Below are 20,454 nucleotides of genomic sequence, written 5' to 3'. Positions count from 1 at the left end.
CATTTTCTGAAAAGAGTTAGAATGAAAAGAATTTGCAGCTTGCACTTGAGTAGCTGTAGCATGGTTACTGTGGTGGCGATTTGGTTGATGTAAAATAAAGAAGCAGCTTTTCCCCCTTAATACATATGCCAGGTGAAGTTAAACATGGCTTGCATGGTTGAGTGAAACGTCAGCACTTACGTGTTTGTTTCGTTGGCTTCTAACATAAAATCATTTACAGAGATAAAAGATAACATGAAATCGTGTTTGGTTTGGCTATGCCGAATTAGTTGACACGCTATCAAATCCCATATCGAGCAATCTGATTATGCCCAACATCGTGTGCAATTGGAAACCGCTTCGTCGAGTGCACATTCCTTTTCCCACGACTTCTCTCCCCATGGGCTGCGGTCTTGTCCGCCTAAAATGCATTCACCTCCGCGATCCACTTGACTAACTTTTTTTTCGAAACTACGCAAGAGAAATTGAAGCAGTGTAGCACCCCTGACTGGTAGCTCTCTAAGCTATGATCCTGAATATCATATCCACAATGTGCTTTTCAGTTCTGAGTCTGAATGAGGCTGATTCGAAGTATGGATACCGAGGAGTTAATTCAGAAAAGATTCACAAACTGAGGGGAACTTACGTGGAAAATAATTGAAGTAGGCACTTCATATGGTAAGAACATTACTCACTTAAGAATAGAAAGCATGTTTAAAAATCTCATAGAAATCTGATCATGCAAGAAGAGAATTCATGGTGGCTATTGGACAGGATTGGCAAAGATTCCTTCATCGTGTAGCTGCAAGACATGTATCCACTGGTGACCCTCTACTATAATCATGCTTTATCTCAAAGCAGCGTTATTCTGGCTCACATCAGTGGATTGGTTAGTGGTAATGTTGTAACCCATGTTTGGGTTCATTCCACCATTGCTACTATGGGTGTAGAATCCATTGTCACCTCGTTCGAAGCCTTCCTCGAGGTCGAGGCACTCCTGTAGCTGCATCACGACATCAGTCATGGAGGGCCGTTGCAGGGGCGATTGCTCAGTGCACTTGAGTGCAATCTCCGTAGTCTTCCAAACAGCATTGATGTCATGATCACCTTGCATACGTGTGTCCACCACACCCTCAATGTCGCCCCATGCAAGCCGCTGTCGTGCCCAGTTGATGAGGGGGATGGACTCGGGATTGCGTACGATGGCTGGCTTCCCAGTGACGAGCTCTAGCAGCACAACACCAAAGCTGTACACGTCACTCTTGGTCGACGGCTGCATTGTTCTTTGATACCTGTATGCATGTGCGTTCACTCAGAAAAACACTTCATGCATAGAGGTTATTTTGGAGGAGAGCGGAAGAGATCGACGTACTCTGGAGCTGCATATCCAAGTGTGCCTGCAAATGTGTTAGTTGATACGTGGGTGTCATCCTCGCAGTTGAAAGCCTTGGACAAGCCAAAATCGGCAATCTTGGCCTCCATCCTTGCGTTTAACAAGATGTTGGTGGTTTTCACATCCCTGTGAATTATAGGTGGGCTACATCCCTTGTGAAGGTACTCCAGTCCTGCACATCACCAGTCTAGCCAATGCTCAAGATTCTTCAAGCACAACGTGTTCAACAGTGGGTCACTGCATTTTCAATGGTGTACCTTGTGCCGTTTCAAGTGCTACTCGAAGTCTTCGTTCCCAGGGTAAGCATGGCATGTTGCCGTCTTCTCCTTCAAGTATATATAGACATTGTAAATTTCAGACCAATGGGTACTTAAAAGGGTCATATATCAATACTATGCTTATGGCATCGACTCTCGCATCTCTAACTAGGAGATAAAACCTTGTATTTTGAGGTTGTCGGTCTTCGGCTTAAATGAAAATTCAGGTGGTCAGTTTGCCCTTCAAATTGCAGATACTGATCAAATTCTAAAGCTATATTGTTAAATTCACAAGATACATACCTGCAATATGCTCTTTTAGGGATCCTTGAGGCATGTACTCATAGACAAGTGCCATGTGCCCCCCATCGTTACAGTAACCAATCATGGACATAAGATTCTTGTGATGAATAAGTGTTAAAACATGAGCCTGGACAAGAGATCACGAGTTAGTGAAATTTCTTGGTACGAATTTCTGTCTACCAACAAGAACTACCTCTGCAAGGAACTCTTTGACGCCCTGATTTGAAGAATGAGACCTTAACTTTACTGCCACCTCAGTACCCTTCTCCAGGGAGCCATGAAAGACGTACCCAAACCCTCCTCTTCCAAGCGGTCGTTGGAAGTTGTTCGTAATCACCTCCAGTTCCATGTATGTGAACTGACGGTTCTCAAGTGGAAGTGAAATAATCCAGTCGCCGTCATTCGTCACCTTCACAGGGTTTCTGATTGATCCTATGTCGGCAACACATGCCATAACAAACATCAATGATGCATTTTCACAAATGGGGACGGGGGGCAGAGAATTTTGTCCTCATTCCAAAGACTCACCTTCCTTTCTTTTTCTTTGTAACCAAAAACATAGTATTGCCACTAACACTAATGCCACAATAACAACTACTGGAACTACTATGTGGATAGCTAGTTTGTTATCTCCTTCAGTAGGATGGCATGTATTCCCATTAGAACAGAGGTCAGGATTGTTGCCATATCTACAAGGAAATGAAATGAAGTTACTTAGTCGAACTTACTGGGAACCAGGTTGGATGCTATCAGAAATAACAGAGGGAAATCACCTTAGATCCAAGGAGCCATCTTGAACTTTTTTTAGAAGTCCAAAGGGAATTGATCCACTGAGCTTGTTGTTTGAGAGATCTCTACAGAAAATAAAGAATATTGTCATGAGTGAAAAGAAACAACATGGGAACATTCAAATCAACTGGATCACAATAGTTGTGAATCTTACAAAAATATTAATGACGGTAATTGTGAAAGGGTGTCTGGAATTGAACCTATCAAGTTGTTGTTTGACAGATCCCTGCAACATATAGACCGAATATTCCTTTTACCACTTTTGCCAAAAAGAATTGTACAAGTAAGGGTAGAAGTACGAGTATCAGAAATAACGTACAAGTGTCGGACATCCGTGAGATTTGCAAAATCAGGTGATATAGTATAATTCAGACCACTGAAGGAGACATTTCTACATATTAACATCAAAGCAGCTAATCAGTTTTATGACACAACATCACAACATAACTGAGTAGAGTAGAGATATAAATTACTTACATGTTTGAGATAATTGGGGGCTTGGAACTGGCATAGATGCATGTTAGGCCATCCCAGACCATAGTATCGGGAACGCATGGGTCACCCATCCAATTCTTCTGCACCTGGTACCTCTCCTTGATGGTCATGATGGCAGACACTGCTAAAATAAAAACCAAAGATAAATTTTCAGTAACATAACATGCATAGAGGATAATGACCAGTGAGCTAGATAGCTCATGTATGTGTGTATGACCGCACCGTCCTGTGAGTTGGTGCCCAAGGTGGTGGTTGGAATGATGGAGAATAGCTCGAGGGCGTTTATGATGGGCGGCATCGTTGAGTTAGCCGTGGCGTTGATGGACAACAAGTACTGTCTGGCATGAAATGGCTCAGCTGAGTAGGTGTAACCATCGTCAAGGTACGGCGGAGTGTAGGCTGTTGTGGTCTCTTCTCCATTCCGGTAGATGGTGTACTGTCGTAGTGTATTATTGGGGAGAGATTTTAGTTCAGAGAAGTACATCATTTCAATGTACCCCAGGGACCAGTAACTAGGGGAACCCTGGAGGTCCATGGTGAACTCTATGTTGCTGGAGAAGTTCTTCGGCGTGATGGCCGTCTGCATCACTGCCTGGGGTGGCTGGAATTGGTCGTCACCAATTTCCACCTTCATCTCCGTTGATATCTCATCCCAGTAAGCTGTTGCACCGCCAGAAGCAGGGAACCACATGCGGTCGAAAGGATCATCAGGGTACCTGTTGAAACAATCGATCAATTGCATTTTGTGATAAGAGTAATTAAGATTTTACTCTCACCTGATAGCAGCACTTCCATCGTATGGTCCGAAGTTGATCCTGTTGACCAGAACCAGGCCATGTGTCATGTTGGCTTGTGGGTAGATTTTGTTCCTCAGCGGCCTCAGATCTAGCGCAGAGATGAATGGCACCCCGCCACCCGTGTTCACAAGGCAAACCTGTAGGGAATCACGCGACACCATCACGATGGCCTCCGCCAACACCCACCTGCCGGATACTTGGATGTTCACCCTCATCCAAAAGTCAACACCCACGTAGAGGTCAAAGGAGATAGGTAGCCTATCGAGGCCATCGTAGTTGCCGTACAAGAACTTGGCGCGGATCAGGTATTTGAGCCCAGGCATGAGCAATCCGAGAGTGTAGCAGTTGCGCGCCCCACTGGGGAAGCTGCGCAGGGTGTACCACCAGTTGTTGGGTAGTGTCGAGGTCATGTACTTAGTTGAGATGTTGTGGTTTGAGCCGGCGTAGGCGTCAATGAAGCTGGCGTCCGTGGTGTAGGATAGAGTGGTGATGTTGTTCACGTAGCCCGTCTCTCCCGGGAGACCGCAGTCTATGCTTATGAAACCTGCATGCATGCAGTACAAACCATGGTATTGACTATGTGCATTCTAGTTATGCATAGGTCGGACGTGTGTGTTTATTATAGTGTTTGTATTTGATGCTTCAGTATGAGTCAAAAAAAAAAAAACGATCTCAAGTTTTCACCTGTGCTATGATAATTTTGTATGCTAATTACTCTATTTAACAACTTCTCATTTAGACTACCCCATTTAGCGAACATTTCACCAGCATATATATATATATATATATATATATATATATACTTGCTGGGTAATTTGCGTCAAAAATGTCAAAGTAGGGAGTATAGACATAAGTAAATGTACATTCAGCGGCATATATACCTGCTGGGTTTGGCTGCGCAGGAGCTTGCAATATGCCGGCGGCGACTAAGCAGAGAAGCAGCAACCATGACATGGCTCTCGGCGTTGGATATGCTCCATTGATGATGAGCGCAGGAGGTTGGCGATATATATGGCAAAGTATATCTTTCGCACAGAGTCGCGGATGCAGCTGTACTACGATTGAGTCGCATGCATGCAGCCATAGGAAAGGATATGGCCGCGATGTGGACGAGCGGGTCGCTGTCCGCATGCATGCAGCTCTTGGGAAACCAGCAGGGGGCCGAGGCGGAGCTACCTAGTTAGACGTCTGCGCACATCTCACCTCACCCGGCTTGTAGCGGTTTGCTCGATCGTACTGTAGTTTATTACAACAGGGAGAGATCAATATTTTAGGACGGCAGGTTTGCTCGATCGTACAACATAGAATTTGCCATGATAGGAGAGCATAAATTTGCATGATGCATAGCCATACCGGTTTGACAAAACAATGCTAAGTCCAGGGAAGGCACATAAAAACTAAATTTGCCATCCATGACAGAGAGGCCTGTCAAGGTCGATGCGTCAGTATCTGATCTGAGGATGGATAGGTGGGTGAAGGAGATGACGACCATTGCAGCATGCGCATGTGGTGCCCAGTGAAAGTGCGCCGGACCGGTGTGTAACCCAGTCCAGGTATATGGCTTGGATGGGGCATCCGGCATTAGATGTTAATTAGATGTTGGTGTTGTTGAGTATATATGTTATGTGCATATTGTGTATTGGGCCCGCCTTCTAGTTTTTTTTAGTTGAGGTCCGTGGCCCACCTTTGTACATTATACATACGTGCCTATATACGAGAGCAATACATCGTGCAATTCACATAATCTACATGATATCAGTTATTAGGTTCTAAACCTAGTCTTCCGCTGCCGCCGCCGCGCACCTCCTCACGCGCCGCCGCCGCCACGCCGCCACCGCCCGTGCGCACCTCCTGCGCCGGCCGCCGCCGCTCCTCCTTGCCGCCGCGCGTCCCCTTCCTCCCGCGCCGCTGCATCCATCCGCAGGCCGCCGCTCCCTTCGAGCCGTCCGCCTGCTTCCCTCCCGCGCGGCCGCACCCGTACTGCCACCGCACCGCTCACACTTGCTAGCCGCGCTTTGCATCGCTAGGCAATCCCCACAACGCCCCGCATCGCCAGCTCCACGTGAAGACCCAGTCAAACTATTGGGCATTAGTAACAGTACTTCTAGTACGTGAGCAATTCCACAAATCAACTCGTTCTTTGAAATCCGATTGCTTTCTCAAGTCCTCCGTGTAGCATCGCGTCGCCCGCTTGCTAGCTTCGCCTCGCCCGCCATACGGCTCGTCACCCGCCATGCAGCAAGGCGCATCGCCAGCAGGGCCATACGGCGCGTCGCCCGCGGGGCCAGCAGCGCCTACAGCTTTATACAGTGCCATGCATCGCTACGTGTACGGCGCCATGCAGCCCGCGATGCAACCAGGCGCGTCGCCCACGGGGCACATCGTCAGCAATGGCGTCACTCGCCATGCAGCAAGGCACATCGTCAGCAATGGCGTCAACCGGACCGTCCGCCGCTGCTACCGCCGTCCCGCCGCCGGCACCCTCTGTCGCGGCTCCGCCGCCGGCGCTCTTTAGCCAGTCCGTCATCGCCCTGCCGCCGGCGCCCTCCGATGCAGCTCCCCACGCACTCGTTTCCACGTACGGGGCGTACAGAGCTTCGCCCGCGTACATGTCTTCCGGATATTGGTGGGGTCGTCAGCGGGCCAGCAGGTTTTTTCGGTGGATCATCCGACCTACCCAGCACCGTAATTGCCGCCGGGGCTACTATCCACACCGTACGGGCCTCCCGCCCCTCCTGCACCTCATGCATACTACGCGGCTCCGCGGCCGTATGGAGAGTACCCACCGCCGCAGCTAAGCGGCGATTACGGCTTCCCCATGGCGCCTCCGTCTCCCTCACCGACCCTGCCACCGGCGCCCTGGAACCCGGTGTTCCGCACCGGGCTGCATGCCGCTCCTACGCCGAATAACTACACTGGAGGTGGTGATTGGTACATGGACACTGGTGCTACGGCTCACATGTTTGCTCATCTTAGTAATCTTGCCTCCTTCACTCCTGTCTCCACCGACCGCCGCATCATTGTCGGCGACGGTTCCACACTTCCTATCGCACATGTTGGGCACACTTCTTTTCCTTCTACTTCTACGCCTTTATCTTTGTCTAACATACTTGTGTCTCCTCATCTTATTAAGAATCTTATCTCCGTTCGTTATTTCACTCGTGAAAACCCTGTCACTGTTGAATTTGACGAGTTTGGTTTTAGTGTCAAGGACGCTCGAACCAGGATGGTACTTCACCGATGTGACAGTCCCGACGAGCTATATCCGGTGCATTCGCCCTCATCCACCACCACCGCACCGGTCGCTCTCTCCGCTGGAGTTGATCTCTGGCACGCTCGCTTAGGTCACCCTAACCCCATCACACTTCGTCATATTCTTAAGAGTTTCAGTTTCACTTGCAATAAGATCGAGGATCACACTTGTCATGCCCGTCGAGTCGGCAAACACGTTCGCCTGCCATTTAATAATTCCACCACCATTGCTTCTTTTCCTTTTCAGTTGATTCATAGCGATGTGTGGACCTCTCAGGTTCCTAATAACTCGGGCTATTTATATTATCTGGTCATTTTTGATATTCTCACTATGTGTGGACTTTTCCTTTGCGCAGAAAGTCGGATGCACTCTCTACCTTGACGGCTTTTTACTCCTATGTCCGCACGCAGTTTGGGCGTCCCATCCTTGCTCTTCAGACTGACAATGGAAAAGAGTTCGACAACCTTGCTTTCCGCACTTTTCTGTCGCATCACGGCACAGTTTTTCGTCTCACATGCCCGTATACTTCACAGCAGAACGGTTGAGCCGAACGCGTCCTTCGCACTCTGAACGACTGCGTTCGAACGCTCCTGTTTCATGCTAACGTGCCGCCTCGTTTCTGGCCGGACGCACTCGTCACTGCATCACTTCTCCTTAACATTAGACCCTGCCGCCCACGGTGGAACTACGCACCTCACCATCTTCTCTTTGGTACGCCCCCATCTTATGATGGCTTGCGTATTTTTGGGTGCCTTTGCTATCCCAGCACTACCGACATTGCTTCTCACAAGCTTACACCTCGATCTGTCGCTTGCATCTTCATCGGGTACCCCTCCAACTCCAAGGGATATCGGTGCTACGATCCCATGTCCCACTGTGTGTTCACTTCCCGACACGTTTACTTTGATGAGTATGTGTTTCCGTTTCACCAGGTACCCCCGGCTGCTCCTCCCGCCACTGGTGACACGGGCTCCTCGATGCCTCTCGCAGGGCGCTCGCGCCTCTCTTGGCCCGCCGCCTGGCTTTGAGGCGCGCCCTCCGCATGCGACGCCTCCTACAGCCGCGGCGCTGGCGCCCCCAGCGCCCCCGACGTTGGCGCCCGCGGCCCCCACGGTGCCCCCAGCGCCCCCGACGTTGGCGCCCGCGGCGCCCTCGGTGCCCGCGCCCCCCCGGCGCCCCCGACGTTGGCGCCCGCGGCCCCCCCGGCGCCCCTGACGTTGGCGCCCGCGGCGCCCCAGGCCCCCTCGGCGCCTGTGGCCGGTCCGGTCACCCGCGTCCGTACGAGTGTTTTTCGCCCGAGTTTGAGCTACGCCTCGGATGACTACGTCCATGCGGCGTCCGCCTCTGAGCCGTCGCCGTTGCCGTCCTCCATTCGAGCCGCTCTTCGTGACCCGCTCTGGATGGCTGCGATGCAAGAGGAGTTTGACGCCCTGTTGCGCAACCGGACGTGGCAGCTTGTTCCCCGTCCCCGGCACGCCAATGTGATTACCGGTAAGTGGGTCTTTAAACACAAGCTCCGTCCTGATGGTATCCTTGATCGCTACAAAGCGCGCTGGGTCGTTCGTGGCTTCCGATGGCATGCTGGCATCGACTTCACCGACACCTTCGCTCCAGTCATTAAACCCGACACGATACACACGGTTCTCCACCTTACGGTCTCCCGTGCTTGGCCGGTGCACCAGATGGACGTCTCCAACGCCTTCCTCCATGGTCACCTCGAGGAGCAGGTCTTCTGCCAGCAGCCCACTGGGTTTGTTGACTCGGTGCTTCCCGACCACGTGTGCCTACTTTCACGGTCCTTGTACGGACTCAAGCAGGCTCCACGCGCTTGGTACCAACGCATCGCGGCGTTTCTCCACCAGCTTGGGTTCCGCTCTACCCGCTCAGGCGCCTCGCTCTTTGTCTATCATCAGGGCTCTGACACGGCCTACTTGCTGCTCTATGTCGACGACATCATCCTGACGACATGTACAACTGGTCTCCTCAGTCAGCTCATGGCTCGTCTTCGCGCCGAGTTCGCCATCAAGGACTTGGGTCCTTTGCACTACCTCCTCGGTGTCGAGGTGGTGCGCCGTCCGGATGGCTTCTTCCTTCATCAGCGGAAGTATGCTCATGAGCTCCTCGAGCGCGCCGGCATGCTTAACTGCGAGCCCGCCGCCACGCCTGTTGATACGAAGGCCAAGCTTTCTGCCACGGATGGTTCTCCTGCTTCGGATGCTGCTTTTTATCGGTCTATCGTTGGTGCTCTTCAGTACCTCACTCTGACTCGACCGGAGATCCAGTATGCCGTGCAGCAGGTGTGTCTTCATATGCATGCTCCTCGTGCCGTTCATTGGGCTACCGTCAAGCGGATTCTCCACTATATCTGTAGCACTATGGATCTTGGCGTCACGCTTCACGCCTCCGCCGACACCGCCCTCACCGCCTACTCCGATGCAGACTGGGCGGGCTGCCCTAACACTCGTCGCTCCACTTCGGGCTATTGTGTCTACCTTGGACCCTCACTCATCTCGTGGTCGTCCAAGCGGCAGACTACAGTCTCTCGTTCCAGTGCTTAGGCTGAGTATCGTGCAGTGGCCAACGCCGTCGCCGAGTGTTCGTGGCTTCGCCAGCTGCTTCAGGAGCTCTCTTGCCCTGTTGACCGTGCCACGGTGGTCTACTGCGACAACGTCTCGGCGGTCTACCTCTCCGCTAACCCGGTGCATCATCGACGGACCAAGCATATTGAGTTGGATATTCACTTTGTTCGGGAATAGGTGGCCCTTGGCCATATTCGTGTTTTACACGTCCCTACTTCCCAACAATTTGCAGATATCATGACCAAGGGCTTGCCTACGACGTCATTTGAAGAGTTCCGATCCAGTCTTTGCGTCAGCCGCGGTGCCGCTTCGACTGCGGGGGGGTGTTGAGTATATATGTTATGTGCATATTGTGTATTGGGCCCGCCTCCTAGTTCCTTGTATAGTTGAGGTCCGTGGCCCACCTTTGTACATTATATATACATGCCTATGCACGAGAGCAATACATCGTGCAATTCACATAATCTACATGTGTGATGTCTGTTTGGTATTAGACTCTGACATTTGGCACCCCTCCATCACGGGGATAGGAGTAGCGACAGGTGTTGTCAAGATGGTGACTTTAGGTTTACTGATGTATTACCTCTGTAAGGACTTTGTGAATAATTAATAAATTAGTTACATGCATTGTCCAGATGCAGAGGCCGGGGATACATCCTCCTTTTCAAAAAAAAAGTGAAAAACTAAATTTGCCATCAAGTAACGAAGAACTAAGCGTACGGAACAAAAAGATTTAAAATGCCAAACAAAAGTGACAGAGAGAACGAAAACAAAGCGCACATGCAATCTTAATTTGCCATGCTAAGAAAGACGTACTAACCATACACGCTTAGAAGTCACACGGGAAAAACTGTACAAAACATTTGCACTAGTACAATTTATGTTTTTTGGATTTGCCATGGTCTGGTATCTACAATTGACACCGAGCTAAAGACTGACTTGTCATTACTTTCAAAAAGAAGGAAAACCAATAAGAATTGGGATGATGTGAGTTTTCTTTTTAAAATGCCATATGTACATTGAATATTTAAAAGCTTCCATCTTAATTATCCCTCAATTCGAAAAGATTTGCCTTGTGTTTTTTTACAAAAGCTGTTTAGAATGCCACGTGAGTAGTACAATAATTTGTAAAAAAATTTAATGTAAGTAGTGAAAATCATATAAAAAGGTCACATGAGTGTTTTCCCTGAATATACGGTAATAGTTGCCATGGGCATAAAGTAATCAATGATGGAGCTAGCGAATTTTCAAAGCCTGGGCACACCGTAAGCTAAAGTTTTATTTGGTCTACCAAACACCAAGTATCATATATTTGGACAAACGTCATGTGTAATATACATGGTAATGTTTCATAATCACATAATTACTACAAATATCAGATAACTTGCTAAACAATATAGCCACACAACCAAACCAAATAATTTCGGAACTGAATAAACAAGTCTATGAGTTGCAAACAAAAAAGCAAGTGTGTGTGTTTATAACTCTCTTTTTGGGTATTTTCAAACAACCCGCAGCATAAAACAATATTCAGAATATTAGTCTTAGTTTGTACGTCGTTCGTTGGTATACCCCAAGAGATCGATATATGCCCCACCAAGCGATCTCCCTCCCACCGATTTCCCCCCTCCCTCTGAAAACCAAAACCGGTTTTAATTCATCACTAGACCCATACGTCCCATGCCAAAAAAAAAACCAAACCAAACTTTCCATATTTTCATCGCACCCTTCCATATAAGACGCCAATCAAATCATATCGAAGGGTGGGTTTAAAAGCTTCCATCCAAAACATATCGCATCACAAAAAACTTCCATAAACAACAACTATGAAATCGCATCGCAATCAAATCTTTTCGCTATTTCCATTGCAATCAAACATATGCCGATCAAACACACTCTTTCCAAATCCACCTTTTTTCAAATCTCTCTACTACTATAGGGGCAGTATTTACCTCATTTCATTTGTTCGCTAGCCTCCCTCCCCATCGATCGATCCACCTCCGTCATCTCTTCACCGATTTTTTTTTGACAAAACCCCACCTCCCATTTATGGTTTTTATTTATTTATCATTGTTCTTTTTCCTAACATACCCAATTAACCGACCATCTCACATATCCCAAACGGATCCGGCTTGCCTGATCCCTCCTCATGCTCCCATCCGTGCTCCCATCTTATCCTATAGTTGTCTATTTTTTTTCCTTTCTAATCTAATCATCTTCCCCCCTGATTTTAAGGGGGTGGGGCCGGGTCTTATTTTGTTCCAATTAAATTAAACCACGTATGCGGAAGCACGGATGGGCACACGAGGGGGGAGCAGGCAAGTCTCGTCCATCTCAAACGAACCGTCCTCAACAGAATCACAACTTTCCATCTTCGTGGCTCCTACCAATGGAATGATGGCGCACGGGGACTTTTTCCGCTCGGGACTGTTTCTGCACGTAACTTTGACATACCATCATGACAGATTTCCGATCGGGGCTGTCTGTGGACGTACCAGTTTGGAATTGACTCCCATCGCGCCCCTGCCCCGCCGCCGGCCAGCTCCACGGCACACAACGCCCCTATCGGCGAATCGGCTCTGCTGCGTACCCCGCGCGATATAGCATCCCCCGTCCCACCGTCCTCTGCCCAGTTCGATTTCTGATGGGTCTGGTGCTCTCACGGCACCCCGACCTGCAAGCTCCTTGTCGCGACTGTTCCATAGCCTCCTACACCTACGTGCAGCTGATGGTGCATTGCTACACGCCTACAGGCCACGGATGATAGGTTGGACACGCAACTCTTGCATCTTTCATCATACACATACATTACTAATCTGATCAATTTTCCAATCAGATCACGGTCGATTTTTTTCTCAAAATATCTGAACAGCTAGATCCGTCTTATCTTATAACAATCTGCATTAGTCCAAGAACAAGAATGGCGAGTAAGTAATACACGCATTTGTAACCATGACACTCGAGGAGAGAAGGGACACAAAGGAATTGGTGGCAGCACTGATGAACGGACAGTAAGGAATTGGTGGTGTCAACACTAAGGAGGACAAACCATGCACCTTCCATTTTATGAATGAATCGGCCAGTATATAAAAATATAATACAAGTTTATCCAAATATTGTCCAGGGTAATTAAGCAGATATCATACAATCTCAACCATCGACTTTAATAGAGCATGTGGATCCATAAGAAATCCTGGTAGTATTTAGTCATACGTCAAATTAGCTTTGTATTGTTTCTATTGTGCTTCCTTAGCAAAGCACGGGCAATGTGTTGCAATAATAACAATGGATAGTGTGTAGTATGCCAATATTACAACATAGTAATTAGAGAAAAAAAGGTGTGTACACGATTCGATGCAAATACTACAGCATAGTAGTTTGAGTACTATCAGGCCAGGTTATATCAGAGTTATAATTTGAGTACTGTCAGGAGATGTTATATTGGTGAGATAAATTGACAATGTTGATTTGTAGCCAATTTTGTAGTTTAAGTAGTCCATTGTCTGCTATTACGCGAAGCATGACAAGGCTTGTTTTCTTCAAACCTTTCCTAGACTCTACTAATAGTCCTACCCTCTTTTTTTTTTACCTTTTGGTGCAGGCTTCCTTGATTTATATAAGTATGAGCGAAAGCTACTCATGAACACGGTTTACTTTAGAAGAAAGATATAAAAGTTCAGACATCCCACAATGTTATTACAGTCTGTCCATTCCATTTAAATTTCAGGACGGATCTTAATTCCTCAAGAATGATGTGGTTCTGAAGTCTACTGTTAATCTCTTTTGTCGTAGATGTTTGACCAACTTACTGGTTGCTCCTTCCCATTTTCTATGATGTTTCTCAGTCCTAAGTATCTGTATAGTCCAAATTGGAGTTACTTTGTTTACACTCATTTTATCGTGTCAGATCACCAATGGTGACAGCAGAGTCACAAGGGTGGTGTCAACCGTGATGTTACTGCAGTGGCTGCAGGTGATTGTAGTTCAGCCTGAGACCAAGCAGCACCATCCTGCATATTTTCATTTTTTTTCGTTCCAAGTATTGTAAGTGCCAAATTTATTTATGTTGTTTTGTACAGATTGGAAGCATAAATATTCAAAGTTGATTGGTTATGTAAAGCAGTAGGAGCACACACTATAAAAAAAAATACTTCACTCTTTAACACATGTACTTATTTGTATGATTATTTCGTACATCTTTAAATGACATGATGGCACTTAGGGACTGATAACACTCATATAAAAAAGTTACTTTCAATTAGAGTTGCTGAAAAGTACCCCTAATTAAATTTATTAGTATATTCTGATGCAATGTCGCTCATGAAATGTTTGTAGTTAAACATGTACTCCTACCTTGATTGTTTTAGATGATTTGTTAGAATGCCATACAAGAGAATGTGATTAACAATGATATTAATGCCTTCTTTGATACTATATATTGTGTAGCTGAATATATTTGTATCCAAGGCTATGAGTTGTCTACTGATGCATGGTTCTGCCTTCCTAGGCATATCTGATTTTTAAATTCACTTTTTTTTAAATATTTCGGAATTTGGTTGCTAGTTAAAAAATTACATTTAAAAAAATATTCACCTAAAAAATGTTCTGTGTATATTTATGGCCTAGCGATTTTGTCACCAAACTCGATCTAGTTGAGCGGCTACCACGTTCGCCTACAAATTAAAGGCCCCGTGTTCAATCCTCCCTTGGACCTCCTATTTTTCGCTGGTTTTCCAATTTTTTTTATCAGGAATGTCCTTTGTACATGTATAGAATAGCGCTGCTTTTCAAAACATAACCCCGTTAGGGTGAGTGCCTAGCACCTTAGCCATAAACCAGGAGGTCCCGTGTTCGATCCTGCCAAACAATCCTCCCTGTAATATTAGGTTACGATTACAATAAAGGGTTTCCCCCGCTTTATAGATAAAGCATCATACGGTACAACCAGCTCGCTAGGGCCGCATCACAAACAAGCCCAAAGGAAAAAGAAAGAAAAAGAAAGAGAAATTAATGCCAACAACGGCAGATCAACAAAACAAAGATGGCCGGCAACCGCTGCACCCTCCGGAGAAGTACCACCACGCACCCAGCACTCCGAAGCGACGCGTACCAAGAAACACCTTCAAGAAGGAGGCGACGACGACGCCACTGTTGCCCAGACTAGTCCTAGGGTTTCCCCCGGTACGCGCGCGCGGGGGGGGGGGGGGGGGGGGGGGGGGGGGGCAGTGGGGGAGGGTGTACCCGATGCCCTTCAGGAAGGTTCGGCGGCACCCGCAGGCGTCGCCGCGCCAGGGCCGGATGAGCCGCCAGGGGTTACTCCCGACCAAAACTCCCACCACCACCTCAGACGATCCATAGTGGACCGCCTAGCACGCCGCCCACCAACATGTGCCACCACGGTCGCCGAACCAACTCCGCCATCTCCCTGAGGCCGCCGACACGAGACCTGGAGGATGGGAGAAGAGATAGTGGGCTCGGGGGCATCTGCAACACAGCCGACATGGGGGGACATCCACCACCGCCGCCACGGAGTTGACCGGATGCACGGACAAGGGGCCTACCAGGCGCCGAGGCCCGGCCGGACCCAAAAGGGTCTGGACAGCCCCTGCCGTCGCGTTGCAGCTCACCGGCCGACGAAGCCGCCACCGCCCGCAGACCACCGCCTTCTCGCCACCAACACCAAGGAGCAGTGTCGCCATGCACCGAGCCGCCGGCCCACCCTAGCCCAGATGGAGCCCGAAAGGGCCCAGACCTCGTCGGCGGCGGTGGGGGGAGAAGGACGGGGAGGAGGGCCGGAGGAAAGGAGGAGGACGCGGCCGCCCGGGGCCCGGGGGGGGGGGGGGGGGGGGAGAGCGAGTGGATAGGGAGGCGGAGGAGGGGAGCGACGCGCGCGGCCGGCGGCTGGTGGCGGCGGGAGGAGAGGGCGGCCGGCGGTGGCGGGGGGAACGGGAGGAGGAACCCTAGGGGAACGCAGTTGGCTCACGGTCGAGTGATGATTTTCAGCGGTACTCGTGGTAAAGATAAAGATAAAGACTAGGGCTCTCCGTACGTGATTTCCAGCTGTGTTGATTCAGAGAGCTTAACTGTTGATGTACTACTGACGGTCAAATCAAATTAGGATTGTACTATTAATGCCACTAGCATATGTTTCAGTCTGTTGAAATAGGATGCTCCTATTTGGACTCTAGGTGCGGACTCCTCGCCGTATGCAGCCCTGATCGAGGACATGAAATACCAACTAAAAATATGGTTTTCGGAGGTCTCCATTTCTGTTTGTAGGCGGAGTGCAAATTCTGTAGCACATGAGCTAGCCGGCATTGGCCGTGTGTGTGTGTGTGACCATCATCTGGAGTGGTCGTCTGATGTACCTGCCCATGTGGGTGTTTGTATCCTGGGTGGTTTACCCACGAACCGTTAAGTAATCAAGCAGATTTGCTTTTAAAAAACGATTTTTTGTGTGAATTTCTTATCTGTTGTGTTGTAGGTAAACAGCTGAACTGTAGACGTGGTGGTATCTTTTTAGTACAATTTCGATTCGACGCTACTGCTGCTGCCACTAGCGTGTTTAAGCGTGTCAATCCGTTTGTACTTTGTAGTGCCCTAGTCCAGTCATCCATCCATTGGTGGTGCTCAAGTCGGTCTGTTTGTTGAGTGATCCTTTCGTCAAAATGGTAGCACCCTGGTCCCATGGTAGACGCTGAGCGTAGTAGCTCACGGTGATACGATACTTGGGCTCACGCTGAGCGTAGTACCCTTTGATCCATGCTACTTTTCAAAAGAAGATTGCTGAGTAATGATGCAACCTAGCAGTGAGCGACAGCCAAATCAAAATAGGATGATAGTGCTACTGCCACTAGCATTTTTGACCTTGTGGAAATTACTCCATTTCGATCTGTTTGTAGGGCCCATGGTCATCCATTGGTGGTGCTCAAGTCGATCATTTCGTTGAGTGAGTCTTTGATAGGATGATTAATCTTCGTAGTGCCATGGTCCCATGCTCATCCATTGGTTAGCACCTCTGAGCTCCTTGATTATTATTCGGCTGGCCGTAATGGTGAGTATCATGCATATGGTACTACATCCGTAGTGTATAGTATCATAGATGACTTTATTTATTGACATGCATGACACATAGTAACACAATATTTAATATGATACGGTATCATAATATGATACTTAATCCTTTTTTTAATTAATTCTATGACACCTCATCAAATTTGCCTAGTTGATATGCATGATACTACTTATGATACTTTCATTACAACCAGCCTTCTGCCGTGCATTGCATGGTAGGGGGTCATAATCCAAAGAAAGTCTCAGAGCAATTAATTAACTACTTCTGCATAAGACCAAGACTTGGAGTAGCATATCCTGGACCATATATTGTGCTCGTGGAGTGGTATCAGCCAATCCCTCTCTGGTCATTCCGTTCTCACTCCCATCCATTAGTTGTTCCCTCCCTCGTCTGACCATTATGACTGCTGAGCTTTGGCATCTCGGACGAGCAGCTGCAACAATCCTTTGCATGTTCATTTTCCATGTAGCATCATCTGATTCCCGTGCTCAAGCCAGGATATCAGGTGGGGCTGGAACTTGCATCAGCAGGGAGCGGCATGCACTTCTGTACTTCAAGGATGGCCTTCTGGATCCTGCTGGCCGTCTCTCATCATGGCATGGCAAAGATTGTTGTCGCTGGGAGGGGGTCATGTGCAGCAACAGAACTGGCCATGTCATCAGGCTCGACCTCCGCAACACAGACAATTACGAAGCCGATGGCGCCGTCAGAATGTTCTCATTTAGAGGGGAGATGGGTCCCTCTTTGGCTGCATTACAGAAGTTGAGGTATCTTGATTTGAGTAGGAATGATTTCTATGGCGCAAGCATTCCTTTGTTCATGGGCTCTCTGGAGAACCTAAGGTACCTCAACCTCTCGTCGTCAAGTTTGAGTGGGAGAATACCTTCCCAACTTGGTAATCTCTCAAATTTGAGATATCTTGATGTTGGTGGGTCTGACAATTATCTTGATGTAGTGGATCTTGCATGGTTGTCACGTCTATCATTGTTGAGTTATCTTGACTTGAGCAATGCGAACCTCAGTCCTGTGCAGGATTGGTTCCACATGGTTAACATGCTTTCTTCTCTGAAAGTGCTTCACTTAGAAAATTGTGGCCTTAACAACACATGGTCTGCTACTTCAAAATCAAACCTGACACATCTCCAAGTCCTTGGTCTATCAGGAAACCAGTTTAACACGTCATTAAAGCACAACTGGTTCTTCTGGGATCTCACAAGCCTTAAGGAGCTTCACCTCTCCCATTGTGTCTGGCATGGGCCTATTCCTGAAGAACTTGGAAACATGACGTCCCTTCAGGTCATAGATTTTGATTACAATGATCTTGTGGGTTTAATATCAAGCAATTTACGAAATTTGTGCCACTTGGAAGAGCTATATTTGGATTACAACAATTTTAATGTGAACATTGGGGAGTTCTTGAATCAGTTGCCAAGGTGCTCATGGAGTACAATACAAGTGTTGTCACTGTGTGATAATAATATGACAGGAAAACTACCAACATTGATTGGTAACATGACCAGTCTCAGTGTTCTTGATGTCAGTGCTAACATGATAACTGGTACTGTACCACTTGAAGTTGGAGCACTTAGTAACTTGACAGAGTTGGATCTGAGCTACAATAAACTAAATGGTGTGCTCATGAAGGAGCATTTTTCAAGCTTATTTAAATTAGAATATCTGGAATTGGGAGGCAACTCCTTGAAAATAGACATCGAACAAAACTGGGTTCCTCCATTTGGACTAAAGTCCATAGACTTAGGGTCATGCCTAGTGGGGCCCCGTTTTCCGGAGTGGATTAGATGGCAGGCTGATGTTTATTCTCTTTGTCTTCGAAATGCAAATTTGGATGATGTCATTCCTGAGTGGTTTTGGGTGACATTTTTCCGAACTAAATTCTTGGATGCATCGGGAAACAAGTTGCATGGTTCCTTACCGGCAAATCTACAACACATGTCAGTGAGAATGTTATATCTTGGGTCCAATATGCTTATAGGTCAAATTCCAGGGCTCCCTGTAAATATATCATATTTGAATCTGTCCTCAAACTCTTTCTCAGGGTCATTGCCATCAAAGCTAAAAGCTCCACTGCTTGAGCAGTTGTTGCTGGCAAATAATCAAATTACAGGCACCATTCCATCATCTATATGTCAATTGACTGAACTGCGACGGTTGGAACTATCAGGAAACAATTTAACAGGAGATGTTATGCAGTGCTGGATGGAGTCAGATAGCAATTCCTCAGTATCCAACACAAACTCTGCGGGTCAATTTGGTTCTGTCATGGTTAGTCTTGACTTGAGCAACAATGATCTCTCTGGTGAATTCCCTAAATTTCTTCAGAGTGCCAAAAATTTGGTATTCCTTGATCTTTCATTCAATAGGTTCTTTGGAATATTGCCAAAGTGGTTACCAGAAAAAATACCACTGTTGCAAATCTTGAGGGTGAGATCAAACATGTTTAGCGGTCATATTCCTAAGAACCTTACTGACCTTGAAAGTCTTTATCATTTGGATATAGCCCGTAACAATATTTCTGGAAGCATACCATGGTCACTATCAAGCTTGAAAGCAATGAGAGTCATATCTCGGAAAAGGTTAGGCTATGATTTTGAGGAGAATGATTTAGAGGTGAGTGATTTTGAGGAGAGCGTACCAGTCATTACAAAAGGCCAAACACGTGACTATACCTTTGGCATATACGGGCTAGTGGTGAATCTTGATTTTTCATGTAATAGTTTAACAGGACAGATTCCAGAGGAGATAAAATTGCTGATTGGGCTCACCAATTTGAACTTATCAAGTAATCAGTTGATTGGCAAAATCCCAATTCAGATTGGTGCTCTAAAGCAGCTAGAGTCCCTCGACCTATCCTATAACAAGCTTTCTGGTGAAATCCCATCTGGTTTGTCAGCTCTAACCTCTCTAAGCTACTTGAACCTGTCATACAACAACTTATCAGGCATGATACCATCCGGGCCCCAGCTACAAGCTCTTGACAACCAGATTGATATCTACATCGGCAACCCCGGTCTATGTGGCTACCCTCTCTCCAAAAACTGCTCTGCTAGTACTACTGATGCAGAGCCAAGTGTCGACCATGAAGATGTAGATCATATTTCATATCTCTACCTTGGGATGGGCATAGGATTTGTGGTCGGCCTTTGGGTGGTGTTTTGCACCATGTTACTGAAAAGAAGCTGGACGATTGCTTACTTCCAGATCATTGATAAGCTGTATGATGAGGTTTATGTACGAGTGGCTATAACTTGGGCTCGCCTCATGAAGAAGACCCACGACGACGCAGTGTGAGCAGCCTGCTTCATGTGCGGCTGAACTGCTGAGAGATGTATGTTAGTACTTTGTGAGAATAAGTGGTACTATGGTGTGTGTACTGCAACTATGTACTAGTCTCGTGCTATTATTAGGTACCTATAAAGGCGCATCGAGTGGAAATATTCCATAAATTCTGTAAGATGGCTTGTTCTATAAACAACCTATGTATTCTAGTCTGGTTGTAAACGACACAATAATGTA

At 47.4% G+C, this 20,454-nt stretch overlaps 1 protein-coding gene and 1 pseudogene across 1 annotated transcript; one reads left to right on the top strand and one right to left on the bottom strand.

Annotated features, from left to right (window-relative positions):
• Positions 1-770: 770 nt before the first annotated feature.
• Positions 771-4,967, bottom strand: LOC125554477 (annotated as a pseudogene).
• Positions 4,968-17,319: 12,352 nt separating this feature from the next.
• On the top strand, positions 17,320-20,229 carry LOC125554476 (receptor-like protein EIX2). Its single transcript, XM_048718025.1, has 4 exons — positions 17,320-17,425; positions 17,648-17,967; positions 18,145-18,386; positions 18,462-20,229. The coding sequence occupies exons 1-4, from the start codon at positions 17,320-17,322 to the stop codon at positions 20,227-20,229; spliced, it is 2,436 nt and encodes an 811-aa protein (XP_048573982.1).
• Positions 20,230-20,454: the final 225 nt, after the last annotated feature.

The sequence above is a fragment of the Triticum urartu genome, chromosome 4, assembly GCF_003073215.2.
Source record: "Triticum urartu cultivar G1812 chromosome 4, Tu2.1, whole genome shotgun sequence".
Classification (NCBI taxonomy): Eukaryota; Viridiplantae; Streptophyta; class Magnoliopsida; order Poales; family Poaceae; genus Triticum; species Triticum urartu.
This window is presented reverse-complemented; position numbering and strand designations above follow the sequence as displayed.

Bases quoted from the DNA above. Each gene is read 5' to 3' on its own strand.
- LOC125554476 (XM_048718025.1), top strand. From the start codon at position 17,320: ATGACTGCTGAGCTTTGGCATCTCGGACGAGCAGCTGCAACAATCCTT. The intron at 17,426-17,647 runs GTGGGGCTGGAA...TCTCATTTAGAG, and splicing joins TGCTCAAGCCAGGATATCAG to GGGAGATGGGTCCCTCTTTG. The intron at 17,968-18,144 runs GTTAACATGCTT...ACAAGCCTTAAG, and splicing joins TGCAGGATTGGTTCCACATG to GAGCTTCACCTCTCCCATTG.